Source organism: Nicotiana tomentosiformis, chromosome 12, assembly GCF_000390325.3.
Source record: "Nicotiana tomentosiformis chromosome 12, ASM39032v3, whole genome shotgun sequence".
NCBI lineage: Eukaryota > Viridiplantae > Streptophyta > Magnoliopsida > Solanales > Solanaceae > Nicotiana > Nicotiana tomentosiformis.
This window is the reverse complement of record NC_090823.1, coordinates 25634848-25649463: the sequence shown is the minus strand read 5'-3', so window position 1 is coordinate 25649463 and position 14616 is coordinate 25634848. Positions and strand designations below refer to the sequence as shown.

General features: G+C 35.7%; 3 protein-coding genes across 6 annotated transcripts; 2 read left to right on the top strand and 1 right to left on the bottom strand.

Moving 5' to 3' along the window:
- The first annotated feature begins 416 nt into the window (after positions 1–416).
- On the top strand, positions 417–2670 carry LOC104113870 (photosystem I reaction center subunit psaK, chloroplastic). Its single transcript, XM_009624180.4, has 3 exons — positions 417–665; positions 877–957; positions 2360–2670. Exons 1-3 carry the CDS (start codon positions 582–584, stop codon positions 2585–2587), a joined length of 393 nt encoding a protein of 130 aa, XP_009622475.1. The 5' UTR covers positions 417–581; the 3' UTR covers positions 2588–2670.
- A 2196-nt stretch (positions 2671–4866) lies between these two features.
- LOC104113871 (ethylene-responsive transcription factor ERF109-like) lies at positions 4867–5461 on the top strand. The gene is made up of 2 exons (XM_070190234.1): positions 4867–4872; positions 5042–5461. The coding sequence occupies exons 1-2, from the start codon at positions 4867–4869 to the stop codon at positions 5459–5461; spliced, it is 426 nt and encodes a 141-aa protein (XP_070046335.1).
- Positions 5462–8526: 3065 nt separating this feature from the next.
- Positions 8527–13831, bottom strand: LOC104113869 (putative F-box/LRR-repeat protein 9). Of its 4 annotated transcripts, none has more exons than XR_690287.4 (3): positions 13397–13831; positions 8939–9627; positions 8527–8825 (listed from the first exon to the last, which is right to left on the bottom strand). XR_690287.4 is itself a non-coding variant. In XM_009624178.4 (2 exons), exons 1-2 carry the CDS (start codon positions 13783–13785, stop codon positions 9015–9017), a joined length of 1002 nt encoding a protein of 333 aa, XP_009622473.1. In that variant the 5' UTR covers positions 13786–13831; the 3' UTR covers positions 8527–9014. The 4 variants fall into 4 exon arrangements, 1 of the variants encoding a protein (XP_009622473.1); XR_690286.4 differs by having other exon boundaries at positions 8527–8820; XR_690289.4 differs by having other exon boundaries at positions 8527–8804.
- Positions 13832–14616: the final 785 nt, after the last annotated feature.

Genomic DNA, 14616 nt, shown 5'->3' with positions numbered 1-14616 from the left:
ATCCGAATTATTTTGAAGCTCACTGATCGCATATAAGCGAACTTTTCGTTTTTGTTTTTTCCAATTTTAACTGCAATGTGAAACAATTATCATAATACTTGTGACTTAAAGATTGAGTATATGTACTTAAAACAAATATCTTGAGAATAATTTTCACAGTCAATGTTCTTTTTTTGTCTCGAATTCAACTTTTTTTTCTCTCTCTTCTTTTTCTTTTTTAATCGCAATTAGTATTTTAATTGAATTGGCAATATCATTTATTCACATTCGAAGTTCTGAGTAAAAATGACTAACGACGAGAAAAACTAAAAAATCACTGTTAGGACATCGAATTCAAAACAAAATTTAAGAGATACCCCAAAATCTTTATCCATTTGTAATAAGCCAATATATGACTAACACGTCAGCAAACAAGTATCTAAGTGTATCCAGTATAGTCCTTTCTGTGGCCACAAACTCTTCAGTTGGCTATGCCACAGAAACTTCTTTCCACCCAAAAAAGATTTATAACAATTTAAACAAACAAAATCAACAAAATATAGAAAATAACACACTTTCAATTCTTTGAACTTTCTGCAACAATGGCTGCCACAATGATGACTTCTCTCCCACAGTTCAATGGACTCAAACCCAAAACTTTCTCAACTTCTCCAGTTCAGGGCTTGGTCAGTTCCTCTATTTATATTTCTTTCTATCATTATTTGTTTACAAATTAATTCGTTATAGCATGTTATATTTTATTTTCAAAATGATCATATTACGCTTGTTATGAAAAACAAATACTCGTAATGTATGTAAACTTAATCTATTAATATAATTTTTTTTGTAATAGTGCATAGAACTTAAACTCTCATTTTTTTTGTATATTTTATGCAGGTGGCAGTTCAACCAATGAGGCGTAAAGGACATGGCGCTTTGGGAGCTCGCTGCGATTTCATTGGCTCGCCCACAAATTTGGTAAATAACCAATTACCTAGTGCTAAGACTTATTAAAGAAAATCAGAAAATCTTAATTTGCAAAACATTAAAATGGGCTCGATTATTCTGTAAAATTCATGTGTGGATTTATTTATAGTTTCTACTTGCTGAAAAAAATAACCAAGAACCTTGTATTTGGAATTTAAAACATTCCGAGAAACAAAATAAAAGTAAAATTTCAAGAAATAAAATGGAATCTTAGCACTAATTCTACCTTTTTCTTAAAGTTGAATGTTGAAATCGGTCAAAAGTACTGATCACACTAACAACGGGAGCAGAAGACAGATTATTTCTTAAATTCTTGATTTTACTTGGCTCAAATTCTTAACTTAACTCAGTCATAAGTTAAATTAATATATCTAATTTTAACTTTAACCTTTTACATTGACGGAATAAAAGAATTTTGGCACTCACAAATCACCTAAACGATAACTATATATAATTGGCCATAAGTAGTAGAATTAGTAACTTGAAAAATGAAGGGGTGCTCTGGAGCAACGATAAAATTATCATCGTGTAATCTATAGTTCACAGGTTTGAATCTTAAAATTAGTCACTACTGATGCTAGCGTCAAGATAAGCTGCCTATATCACACCCCTTAAGGTGCGACCCTTCCCCGGACCCTACGCAAACACATAATTCTTATCAGGCTACACTTTTAGTAATCTGAAAAAAAAAATCTTTACGAAGTTAGCGCACATAATTCTTATTCTGATTATCATGAACAACTAATGACAACATCAACAAATCTAATGTTGTTTGCTGGTAAAGTTGTTTCCGTGTGACCTATATGTCACGGGTTCAACTCGTGAAATCAGCCACGGACAGAATAGGCTACCTACATTACACCCCCTTCGAGTGTAATCATTCCCCGAACCCTACGTGAACATAAGATGCTACATGTACCAAACTACCCTTTTAGCAACCTGAAAAATAAAGCAGTTATAGTAGTAAAAAAAAAAATTAATTACACAATTAGTGCACATAACTCAAATTCTTGATCTTACTTGGCTCAAATTCTTAACTTAACTCAGTCACAAGTTAATTAATGTATTTGATTTTAACTAAACTTTACATATTGACTATATAAAAGAATATTTATACTATCAAGTCACCTAAAAGATAACCTGAAAAATGAAGGGTTGTTTTGGGCAATGGTAAAATTATCTCCACGTGACATATAATTCACGGGTTCGACCTCGTGAAATCAGCCACTGACAGGATAGGCTGTCTATATCACTCTCCTTAGTGAACGTATGATGCTTAGTGCAGCAGGCTATCTTGAAAAATAAAAAAGTCATAATAGTAAAAATATTCTTTGTGAAGTTAGTGCACAATACTGCACATAATTCAAATTCTCATTGTGTTTATGATGTACAGATAATGGTGACTTCAACCAGCCTAATGTTGTTTGCTGGTAGATTTGGGTTGGCACCATCAGCAAATAGGAAGGCAACTGCAGGACTAAAGCTTGAGGTAAGGGACTCAGGCTTACAGACTGGGGACCCTGCTGGATTTACACTTGCTGATACTTTGGCTTGTGGTGTTGTTGGTCACATTATTGGTGTTGGGGTTGTTCTTGGCCTCAAAAATATTGGTGCTATCTAAAATTGATTTGTACTACTAGGCATCTCATTTATCTCTGTTTATACCCTTAATTAATCTTTTGTGAATTATTCCTATTTCTAGCATCTTTTTCTAGCTAGCTCGATTACATTTTTTTCTTTTTGAATCTTGGATTTGTTTGCAAAGGAAGGAAGCTATTAGAAAGAAAAACAACAATAACAACAATAATAACGCTTCAGTCCCATGCAAATTAGATTTGGCTATATGAGTAGTGGCGTACATAGAATATTTCGTAGTCGGTGTCACAATTTGAAGAAGTGAACTAATGAACAAATCATTATAATGATAAGCGATGTCACTTTTTATATTTATCGTTAATATTTTTCATTTTTCTTATCCATATCTACTAAAAAATTTAATTTCGACGAAGTGTGTCCTGTGACATCGCATGCATCAAGATTAGGGGTGCTTATCGGGCGGATCGGGTGAATAATTATGCTTAATAGTTAGGCTTATCGGTTATCGGATTATAAATGTAGTAATCCGCTAGCCATTCAATAAGATAACGAGCGGATTGGTATCGGATTAACGATTATCGGGTGGTTATTGGGTGGTTTATCGGCTAAACCAAATAGAAATTATTTGAACAATCAATACCAAACGGCCAAATGCATAGTTCAAACTGTCTCTGTTAGTTTTTGAACAATCAATACCATTAGCATTGTTATCCACAAAGGTAATACTATGGCCTAGAGAGGAATTCAGTTCATGTCCACTCATAATTCATGAGAAGATAGAGACGACTGCCATTAGTTACAGACAATTCTATCATTCTATGTACAACTACTTATGCAATAATGCAGTAACAAATTTATATACATATGGGTAAAAGTGTAAATATAAAAATTCTTAACGGGTTAACGGTTCACCCGATAAGAAAATTGAGTAATCCACCCCCAAACTGTTAAGTCGTTAATTATAAAATCTCAATCCGTTCACCATCCATTACTCCGATAATCCAATACCAATAAGCCAATAAGCTATCAGTTCGATTTTGAACAACCCTAAACAAGATGCATACGCTCCTGTGTATGAGTTCTCGCTTCTTCAATTAAGCTCAATGGATAAAAATCCTGCGAAATTCAAGATTTACTTAGAAATCATTTTTATGTTATCAATATCTCAAATCCTCACCCCTCAAGCTCTCTTCACAAATAAATAAAATGTCCAGAGATTCAAAGAGAAGACGTGGAAATTATAGACCCAAATGGTTTTCTTTTTGCTTGTTTTCAATTTGTTCTTTGTTTTAGCCATCCATTGAAGGAGAAGTTACTCTTTGCGAACAATATGTTAGGTATCAATCAACACATTATCATCAAAAGACATTAAAAAGAAGAAGAAATTGCTCCGAACAAGTACAACAGAAGTAGATTTTAGGCAAAATACATCTACAGCCCCTTAAAGTTGTCCTCAATTTTCACTTTGCTATTTTATTATAAGATTGTTCCATTTGAATATTTTAACCAGGCCTTTACTATGTCATTTGTCATTTAGACACAAAATTTAGCCAAACATAAAAGGTGCGTGTAATTCACACACAAAGTAATGAATAAGACGAAGACACTAGGATTTAATTTCAACAAATTAAAAAAAATATTTAGAGAAAATAAAAGAAAAATAAGAACTCCACCCACCCCTTCCCACCCCTTCTTCCTTTATCCCACCCTACCACTTTTAATCTTATACAAATCCCCTGCCGACTACGGATCCCTGTTACTCCGATTCATCTCTTCCATCGGCGACCGGTCCCTGTTCACCCATGCTTCTTACAACCCTCTTCTTTCCGTCGTTTTCCCAGCGTCTCCCTCCTCTATTTCACCCTCTTTGGCAAAAATCCAAAATTTTTAATTTACAATTTCCACAAAAAAAATTATATCTGCAGAGGTTTACAACCCTTGAGCTCCAAATATATTAATAAATGGTGCTTTTCTTTTGCAATTACAGTGATAATCCACATTTCAATAATTGCATAGACTTTTAATTTGTGTAATTTTAGATATAAATGAAAAGACTGTATGTGTGCGTGATAATAAAACCTTATTTTGTGTGTATTGAACAAGAAAATAGAGGGGTCAAAGGCAATATTGAAATTGACAGCGAAAATTGGTGGAGAAATGGCGTGAAGAGGAGTTGTTTTGCAGTGGTGTCATGGTAGTTTTGGGGGTGGTTCAGCTGGGTTTGATGGCTGGTTTAATGGTGTTTGTTACTGTTTTTTTGAAAGAAAAATAAGGTGTATTTAACGGAGGTTTTTATGGTGTTTCATGGAGGTAGGGGCGGACGTCGGTAAGTTCGGTTAGGTTTTGTAGAAGTTCGGTTCGATTTTTTCGGTTTTCGGTTTGCGATTTTAATAACCAAAATCGAATCAAAGTATTTTCGGTGCGGTTCGATTTTTTTGCGGTTTGGTGTGGTTATTTCAGTTTGATTTTTCGGTTTTAGGTTAGAGATCCAAGAAGGACAGGTAGAGTATGGCTTGGAACTTTTAATACAGTAGAGAATGCAACTCGAGCTTATGATAAAGCTGCTATTGAATTTAGAGGTCCTAGAGCTAAGTTTAATTTCTCATTTGCTGATTACACATCAATTCAACAGCACAATACTATCACTTCAATATCTTGTTCAAAGCAGCAACAACAAGAGCCGGTACAATTAGAGCAGAGAAATAAAACAGATGCTGGTATTGGAAAAGAAGAAGAATTTTGGGATCAATTAATGAAATGGGATAATGAAATTCAAGAATGCTTGAACATGAAGGATTTCAATGGCCATTCTTTAGATTCTGCTGGGAATCTGGAGGGAGTATTGCTCATAGCTTCTGATGATCACTTTCAATTAAACAAGAATTGGAAAGGAAAGTAGAAAAAGAACAAAAGAATTTACTATAGACTAAGGTGTTTTTCATGCCCATTCAGTTTTATAAAATTTGGGATATTTAATATTTCTATTTTTAGACGTACTTCAAGTTTTCTTCTTTTGTTCAGATTGTATTCATCATTGGTAAATGAGAGGCTGTAGGACTCATACTTAAAAAAACTTTGGTTTTTCGGTTAATCGAAAAATCGAAATACTAAAACTGAACACTGAATCGAACACCAAACTTTCAAAAAATATAAACAGCAAACCGATCGAAAAATCGAATAAACCGAACCATATAAACTGAAATTATCGGTTCAGTCAATTTTTGCGGTTCGGTCGGTATTATGCCCATCCCTACATGGAGGAGTTTCGGTGGTTTCATGGTGCAAATACACCTGAATTTTTATTTTTCTTATAAATAAAATTTGGTTTTAGATGAAGCGGTGGGTATGGTGATAGAAGTTGCCGGCACAGTTGTAGTAGTATCCCATTGAGAAGATGAATTAGAGAAATAGATATTTTTTTAAAAGAATGCCTTTTGTTTCCACCTGTAGTTCGAGCCCACATCAATGGCCATATATATGCCGTTCACGCTCTTAAAAGAGGTGTGAGATACGCGCAATGACATGTCAGTATTTTGTGTAGGGAACTTTTAGTCAAAATTGTCCCTTATGTTTGGGGTAAGTTTAACTGTCCTTTATCTATTGCCCTGATCACTTATTGTCCTTTTTAAGTTTGCTAAACTTGAGCAGGCTTAGTCTACTTAAGAATTTTTAGCCAAAATTATCCCTTATGTTTGGGGGTAAGTCTAACTTTATCCTTTATCTATTGCCCTGAGCACTTATTGTCCTTTAAGTTTGCTAAATTTGAGCAGGTTTAGTCCACTTAACAAAAGACCCAAACTGGTGGGTAAAAAAACTTTCAGTACTCAAATTTTGCAGAACCTATGTAGTGAATCTAAACCTGTTTAACGGGCCGAGTTGACTCGGTTCCGGACCGGCCTAGACTGGTAGTAAATCGGATCGGCCCGGACTGGTGGAAGGGGACCGGGTAGGGCTGGATTTGGGGGGTTAGTCCGTATATATTTGTTTACCGATTAACTGGATCGGTCAAACCCGATCAATAAAAATTACTGTTGAACCGGTTAATCGGACCGGCCGGTTGAGAAATAAGACCAATGGGTTCTTAAACAAACTTGAAAAAGGAATTTAATTTTTCAACAGGTCGTTTCAGTAGTCAGAGGTCTACTTTGACAACAATCAATCAGCCAACACCTGAAGAACGGTTCACAAGCCAATGAGAAGAAATCACGTGATTCAAAAATCAGGGTAACGTGTAGAAATTGGAGCACTACGATGGCATTTGGTTGAAAAATTTTGAGTTTTCAAAAAAAGAAAAAAAAAAAGAAAGAAAACTGCGTCCATAAAATCATTTTCTCAAGCATACACCACTTCATCAGAGATGAGATCTTCATCAACCCCTTTCAGAGCTCATTTGGTACGAGGAATAAAGAATAATTACCTCGAGATTAAATTTGAGTAAAATTTATTTCACGTTTGGTTGGGATAAAATCGTGATATAACTAATCCGGGGATTAATTATCCCGGGATTATAGTATTTTTTTATTCCTATGGGAGGGTGGGATAACTAATCCTGAAACAATTAATCATGCGATAACTTGTTTTCCAACCCAACGACCCCTTAGGAGGGATAAGAATAATAATCCCGGGATAAAATTGCATCCATGAAATCATTTTTTCAAACATACACCACTTCATTAGAGATGAGAACTTCATCAATCACTTAGGGTCATTTGGTACATGAGATGAGGATAATAATTGCGAGATAAAGTTCGGGATTAACTTTATCCTATGTTTGGTTTGAAATATTAGCTAATCTCCGAAATAACTTTTACAGTAAAATGGTGGAATTAACTATCCCATGTAGAAGGTGGGATAGCTAATTCCATGAGATATCTCAGCATTGTACCCAACAATCCCTTAAGCCTCAAATAATATTAAACATTTTAGAGCTTCACATCTTTAATCTGACAAGAAATTCTGCTACGCCTTCATTTGTCATACTGTAAAGTGGTGCAAGGCTGGTAGGTTTTCAGCAATAGCTAGAGCTACTTTATTTCTTTCATCAACTTCATAAATTAAGGAGCATTCAATTCAAAAAGACTTCAACTGTGGCCAAGAGCTTCAATTCAATGCTTTCTGTTGTGATAGTTGTGTGTGTGTGTCTCAGACTAACCTTTTTTAACAATGGGAGCTTTTGAACTACTTTAACCAAGCCTTCGCATACTATACCATGGCAATTTGCAATACCAAGTCTTTTCATTTTTCCTTACCTGGTGAAAAACACAGAATTGAAATAATGGCAGAATGAAGCAAAATTACCAAACACAATGCCTACTATAGAAGTTTAGTGCAAGCATAGCATAGGATAAAACATTTTGCTACCTTATTTCATCAACCTTTTAATATATACACACACACACACATTATCTGCAAACATGTTCTAGCAACAGAATAGTTCCTTTGATGCTTTGTTTATTATATTTCTGCTGGTGGAGTGAAAGAAAACCACACACAACGGGTGCGTTAGCTTTACCTATTGATGAACATAGAGGGGAAGAGTGGAAGGGAAGTGAGAAAATGGAACTTCAAAGGCAACACAATAAGAAAAGCGCTTCGAGGAGGAGAATTTCTCGACAGATTAAAGATGTTAAAGTGCCCTTGTGACGCTTTGGTATATTTACAATTACTATTTTAGCCTTGGGGCACGCACTTGATGAATATAACATGTCTGATCAATACATTGGTTTTGAAAAGATCTAGTGATTCCTGTACATTAGAGTTCCAGTAACCTGGTTGTGTGCATTACTCAATGAAATTCAATCAGCGAACATCTGAAGAACTGTTCAAAAGTCAATACTTTGCTTAACTATCAGAAGTTGGATGTTGGAAATAAAAATCAGGTGAATTTGAGTCGCACAGAACCAGCAGCCAAGCCTTACCATTCTCTCAATAAGCATTAATAGAGAAGAAACTACACTAAACTAGTACAACAGAAGTAGCTTTTATACACTAGCTCAAAAGAGTAGATAGAATATATAAGATACATAGCAAACTTGAATTGGAGGGGGGTTCCAAAGCCCTTTGAGGTACGAACAAAAGAAGAGCAAGAGTTATCTAGAAGTCATAGAAATCACCTTAGATGCAAAAGGAAGAGGATTACTTTGGTCATTCTAATTACAATCAGCTGTAGACTATATACAGAACTAAACTCACCTGTTACTGTTGCAAAAAGATGTCATGATAATGCAAAAGCAACCTAAAACCTGCAAAATACCGCGCCTGTTCTGCATCAAATAACTTTTTTGTCTTAACCCTTCCCTTTCTATATCTTGTGGTTGAACAGAACAAAACAAAAGATGGATGAAATAATGCTGGTATTCAAATCATTGGTTCTTACCATCAGTGATTTTCGGTTTGAATATGACCTTCGTAAAAGACAACATTTTCGTCGGGATACTTGCTGCTAAATGGATTTAGTCGTAGTAGTCATTATGATCATCATGGTCCCGATGGCCAACGCTGGTATCAGATAACCAATGAACGTCATCATCAGATACAGAATAATCGCTACTTTGATCTGAGTAGTCAGCACCACGAGATGAATGATCAAATATGTCAGCATCGAATTGATAACCATAAGTGGAATCATGAGGGAGCTTTAGATCGACAATCTGTTGTTTACATCTTCTTCCTAAATCCCCTTCAAGACTGAGATTATAACAGTGGCGTACGTCCAGCGATTCAAGGTGTGGACAGCCATCAAGAATGGCCTGCAGGCCTTCATTTGTCAAGATATTTCCAAAGAGGATCAGGTGCCGCAGTTCAGGCATACTTCTGGCAACAGCTAGAGCTTGATCATCACATAGATAACGCGGAGGACTAAATCCTAGAAATCCATAGGCATTCGATGTAAATGACTTGAGCATAGGGCAAGAATGACCAATAACTTCCATATCATTGTAACTAATAACAGAAAAGTATAGATGCAACTCCTCCAACAGAGGGAAGTTCTTAGCAGCTGCAGCCAAACATCCAAATATGATACAATGACACCTGACAAGTCTGAGATGTCTGAGCTGACTTGATCTGTTCAAAAGGTTTCCAAATTTGATTACTTTAAGAGAACTTTTATTTTAGTGGAGGTCAAGAAAAGTAATGAGAAAGTATAAATAAGAAACAACAGCCAGAGCACCTTTAAAAAAGTAGGTTACTGAACCATCAGGATAACGTGAACCCAAGAAATACAAATGAACTTAGCAACAAAAACATGGGAAAAGTGTACTTAACCACCAAAATGCACAGGTGTAACCAATATAAATCCTCAATATGACACTATCACCAAAAGGCAGAGAAGTTTTTTGACATGAACAGAAGATGTAAAGCCACACTTAAAACGCACTATTCAGTTCCTCCTTCCCCGGTCACTTTCCTCTTTCGTTACCTTCTTTCTTCCTAGCAAACTCTGTATTTGTGAGCAAATGAATTGCTGCTTCATCTGCTCTTAGCATCAGCTACATGTTAGCACTTCATCCAGCATTAATCATTTCCTCCTTCAGAATTTTTGCTTTGTTCTTTCTGCAGAAGGGATAAAGAGGAGACATACCACTTTACTTCCATTATAGATATAAACCGAGTTTAGTGGGCATCGGACATACCAATGTTCACACTCTGCAAATTACCATTTCTCATTATCGTTCTCGTAAGCCAAAGAGTTGTCATTTTATGGTTACTTATCAAAGAAAAGAGTCCCTTTTTGTTGTCCCAACTTTTGTAATATTTCTAGGAAATCCTGTTTCAGCTTGCCCCTATTCTATAAGTTCCTCCAGATGTGTATGATCTTTAGGGCGGGTAATCACAAATTGCAACTTACTCACAATTTGAATGATATTAGCTTAAACATTAATGTATGGTGTTTCTGTATGAACTAGGATGTATGTACTAGGAATGCAATTGTATCAAGCCCTTAACACGTACTTCAGGCATGAACTGACATTCAATTGGAAATGTTGGGTTAGGTACTGGTAGAATGACTCGAGCACAAATAAATAAATAAATAAATAAAAAGGTGTTAGGCTAAGGAACTGGCAAGCCAAGATCCCTTATTCAGTAAAAGTAGTTTTATACTTTTATATTACATACACATGCATCCTTTACAAACCTTGCAACGTACTTCCTTCTTAACTGCATGTGTAGATTTCTTTTTTCTTATAAGGTGTAGAATGCTGGGTTTATCTAGTTGTATTAGAATAAATGATGGGTCAATCTAATATTGGAGCAATAATCTGAAAGCCAGAATATATCAGAATGTAGACAAACTTGTGTGATGGGAATGAGGCCTTTTCTTCTTCAAGCATCTTGTTCCTCTCCTTCCCAAAATTGCATTTTTCTCCTCAATCATCAGTGAAGATTTTTGTCTTCTCCCTGACTGTTTTCTGATTCCCCTATTCCTCATATCTCTGCCAAGCATCTCTTCTTCTTTATGTAAAGAAACTTAAAAATCCTCAAGGATATCAGCTGTAATGCTATTAATCTAAAATTCCAAAATCACGGACTCCAGACCCTCCACACAAAGGAGTTGAAGGAACAGCAAATTCCAAAATCTTGGTGATTTCAGGGTATGCCTACTGTATTCACTAAACATTTGCATTATTATTTCTTCTTCTTTTTTTGTTGTTCATTTGCATGATAATGATTCGGAGATCTTGCAAAGTGGAACCATGCAGTACCAAACACATAATTGATCTTCCAAAGAACAAGGCCTTTTCGAATAAGCCAATTCATTTAGTACCCTGCAGATCCACTCCTTTTCTTATTCAAAGATCAGCCCTTGGCTCTTTGTTTTCATATTGAGAATTGTCAACGGGGCTTCTCACTTCCCAAACATATCCTCTTACATTTATATACAAACCAAGAATACGCAAGAAAAATACTTCGAATTGTTGATTTATTGTCAGAGATAAATAGTTTAGTATCTAATGGAAAACATTAAAACTAGAAACCAAACAAAAAACCTCAATATTTTCCTCATTTTCATAAATGTTCTAGGGAACTGTAATATAACTTTTCATGATAATTGTTTCAGCTTTACATTGGAACTTGGAGTTTAAACACGTGGATTTCACATACTTAACAACAGGACAAAGCTCGAAGAAAGAAGCAAATTTCAAATCAAGCTCAGATTTGACCCAAGTACATGATATATAGGGATTTCTGAGTTCAAACATCAAGGATCCAACTCGATTCAGCTGAACAGCCGTCCTACTTATTAACTATGTTTATTGCTTGAAACAAATCAAGAGTTGGTATCAAAATAGTTATGGACGTTGGCATCTAAAAAGGTACGCATAGAGGTTTACAACAGGAACCTAGTGATCTATTTGCCCCGGGGGTTTTGGCCTAACGGTTAGAGCACAACACATGATGTGTTGGTTAGGCGCACATCACTAATTTGAACCTTGCTGCAGAAGTCCTGGTAGTATTTAATTGGAGAAAGGTAGAGGGACGGTCCCAGAGGTGGACCCCAGATTTATATATGGCGGGTGCATCCTGCCTTAATCCGTACAGTTGGCTCTCGTGATAGTGCATTTGATTGGTTGTTCGATTCTACGTTAATTTAGCGCAATTCTTGACTTAGCATATGTTAACTTTGTTACATTTATTCACGTTATATATATAAATCAATCATCCAATTATTTAAATAGATTCAGCTTTGATTTAATCAGAGTTTCTACTTCCAAATGAGAATTGTACGTTTTACGAGCACTTAATAAATTACAAGGAATCACATCTGTTCAAACGATAATACAAATGAAAAACGAGATGAGTAAACTTAAATATAACATCCGTGAGAGAGTGTGTGTGCAAAAAAGATGTAAATATGGATTAGAAATTAATAGAGATAGAAAAGAATTAAAGGAAAAGGAAAAAGGAGCAAAAGAAGAATGAAAAATGATACCTAAGGACACTACTGGTGAAAACTGTAAGAAACGAGGTAAGGAAAAAGGTGAAAAATAATAAAAACAAAGAAATGGCTCGGGGAGGTACTACCATCTGTCATACTAAGTGTTTACAAGAGTAAACTATCTTTGAATTCAAAAAAGAAAAAAAAAAGATTAATTGCACGAACTGGTTTCGAACCCAAGACGTCATTCAAGAAAAGGGCCTCAGCAAGCTTCTCGACCAACGCTCCCGTCCAAAAGTTTGTGATAGAGGGGGCCAACTAAATTATTTAAGGGGTCCTCCATGTATATACAAATACATATACGGCATGTATATGGTGTTTTTGTTGAGGCTAACGGGTGTTTTTGTTGAGGCTAACGGGCTCCGATGACCCCTCTATACCCAACATAGATCCGCCTCTGGACGGTCCCATTACCAACTGAGTTTCGAACCATACACCATTGCTTTTTGGGGATTTCTCCGTTATCTAATAAAAAAACTTAGTGATCTGTTCTTTCCACTAGATTTAAATAGGGGGCAACAAATCAATGGCAGGGAAATGGGTGGGATTCTAAGACCTTTGGTCCCTGTAAGATCAAGGATAAGTCCATTCCCACAGAGTCATATAAATTATGCTTCTGGCCCTTGATCTGTTCATAAAAACCCACTAAAGGTCTATCTAAAAGCTAATAATATGAAGGATTCTTGTTAAAAGCTTGCACATTTGAAGCCCCTCGCGTTTGAGTAAAGCAGCAGCCCAGACATAGATCGTATTAAGCGTTTAAACTTTGCTAGATTACCTACAGCTTCAGGGATTAAGCAAGACTTAACAATCACTACATATGCTATAGTTTTGGAGTTATAATTCAAGATAATTTATTGTTAAGACAAGTGCTTTAGACAATATTTATTGTACCTCTCAGCAATGTGGTTGAACAAGTCGATGTCGCCAATATTCTCGATGTTAATTTTGACTAACTGGCCTTGGCTACGATCCACAGCGACCTTACACATCTCAATCTTATCCAAGTCATAGCGCAAGTCGCTATTTACATCATTTATCATGTCAATGACTCGCCACATAACGGGGTCATGGCACACCTTCCACCACGTACTACAAACTCTCTGCGCATTTTTCAGTATATCTATCACTCCCACCCGCTGCAAAATATCTGCCGTGATTTCCAGCGGAAGCTCCACCCACGGCGGCGACAGCTGTGGTGGTGAGGAGCGGGATGATGAGGTTTTTGGGTTTTTCTGTCGGGCTCTCCGTTTTTTCTGCTTACGCCTCTTTGGCCACGGCATTTTCTTTTCCTCCGCATTTGTCAAGGGTTTTGCCTTTAATTTGGAGTATAAAAAGCCACTCCTTTGAGAATATTGAGTTAAATGTGGTCCCTAGAGTCTATTCACGTCGCACCTATTCTCACTTTAATTATTACTACTCACTCCGTTTTCTGGCCCGGAATTTAATATTTAGGGTAAGACTTTGGCCATGTCACTTAAATATGTAACAAGTGACAAAAATACCCTTAAAGGCCCACTTTTAAGCGGAAACCACAGTAAAAAGAAACAAGCAGCACCAACGTTTCCCATTTCTTCTTACACATTAATTGAGGTGTCCATTTCCCCATACTTTACTCATATATCAGCTTTAAGCTTTAGTTCCAAAGTCATAAATTAGTCTGCTTTTTTTCCCTTCTCTTACATATTCTTACACACGTGCACAACTTTTTAAACATTGACTTTTCAACTTAATAAAAAATTCATAAATTGCTATGATTTTTGTAAATTCTTTTTGGAACGGATTAAAAAAAAAATTCATTCACATAAACTGAAACAGAGGGGTACTACTTTCTTTGTTATAATTTATGTGATATTATTTAATTGGATATGAATCTTTTTTTTAAAATAAAATAAATTATAAATATTTATTAAAAAAATTTATAAGTTAAATTATTTTGAAATATAAAAATTGTAATGACCCAACCAGTCATTTTGACTTTTAGAACCACGTTCCCCTAAATAATACTTCTCGTATGTGCTTTTATTAATTTATGACGTGGGGATGGTTGATCAGAATTTGAAGTGATAGGGTTGAAATCGGAACAATTAGTTCCTTAGTTTGGCTTTAAAAGG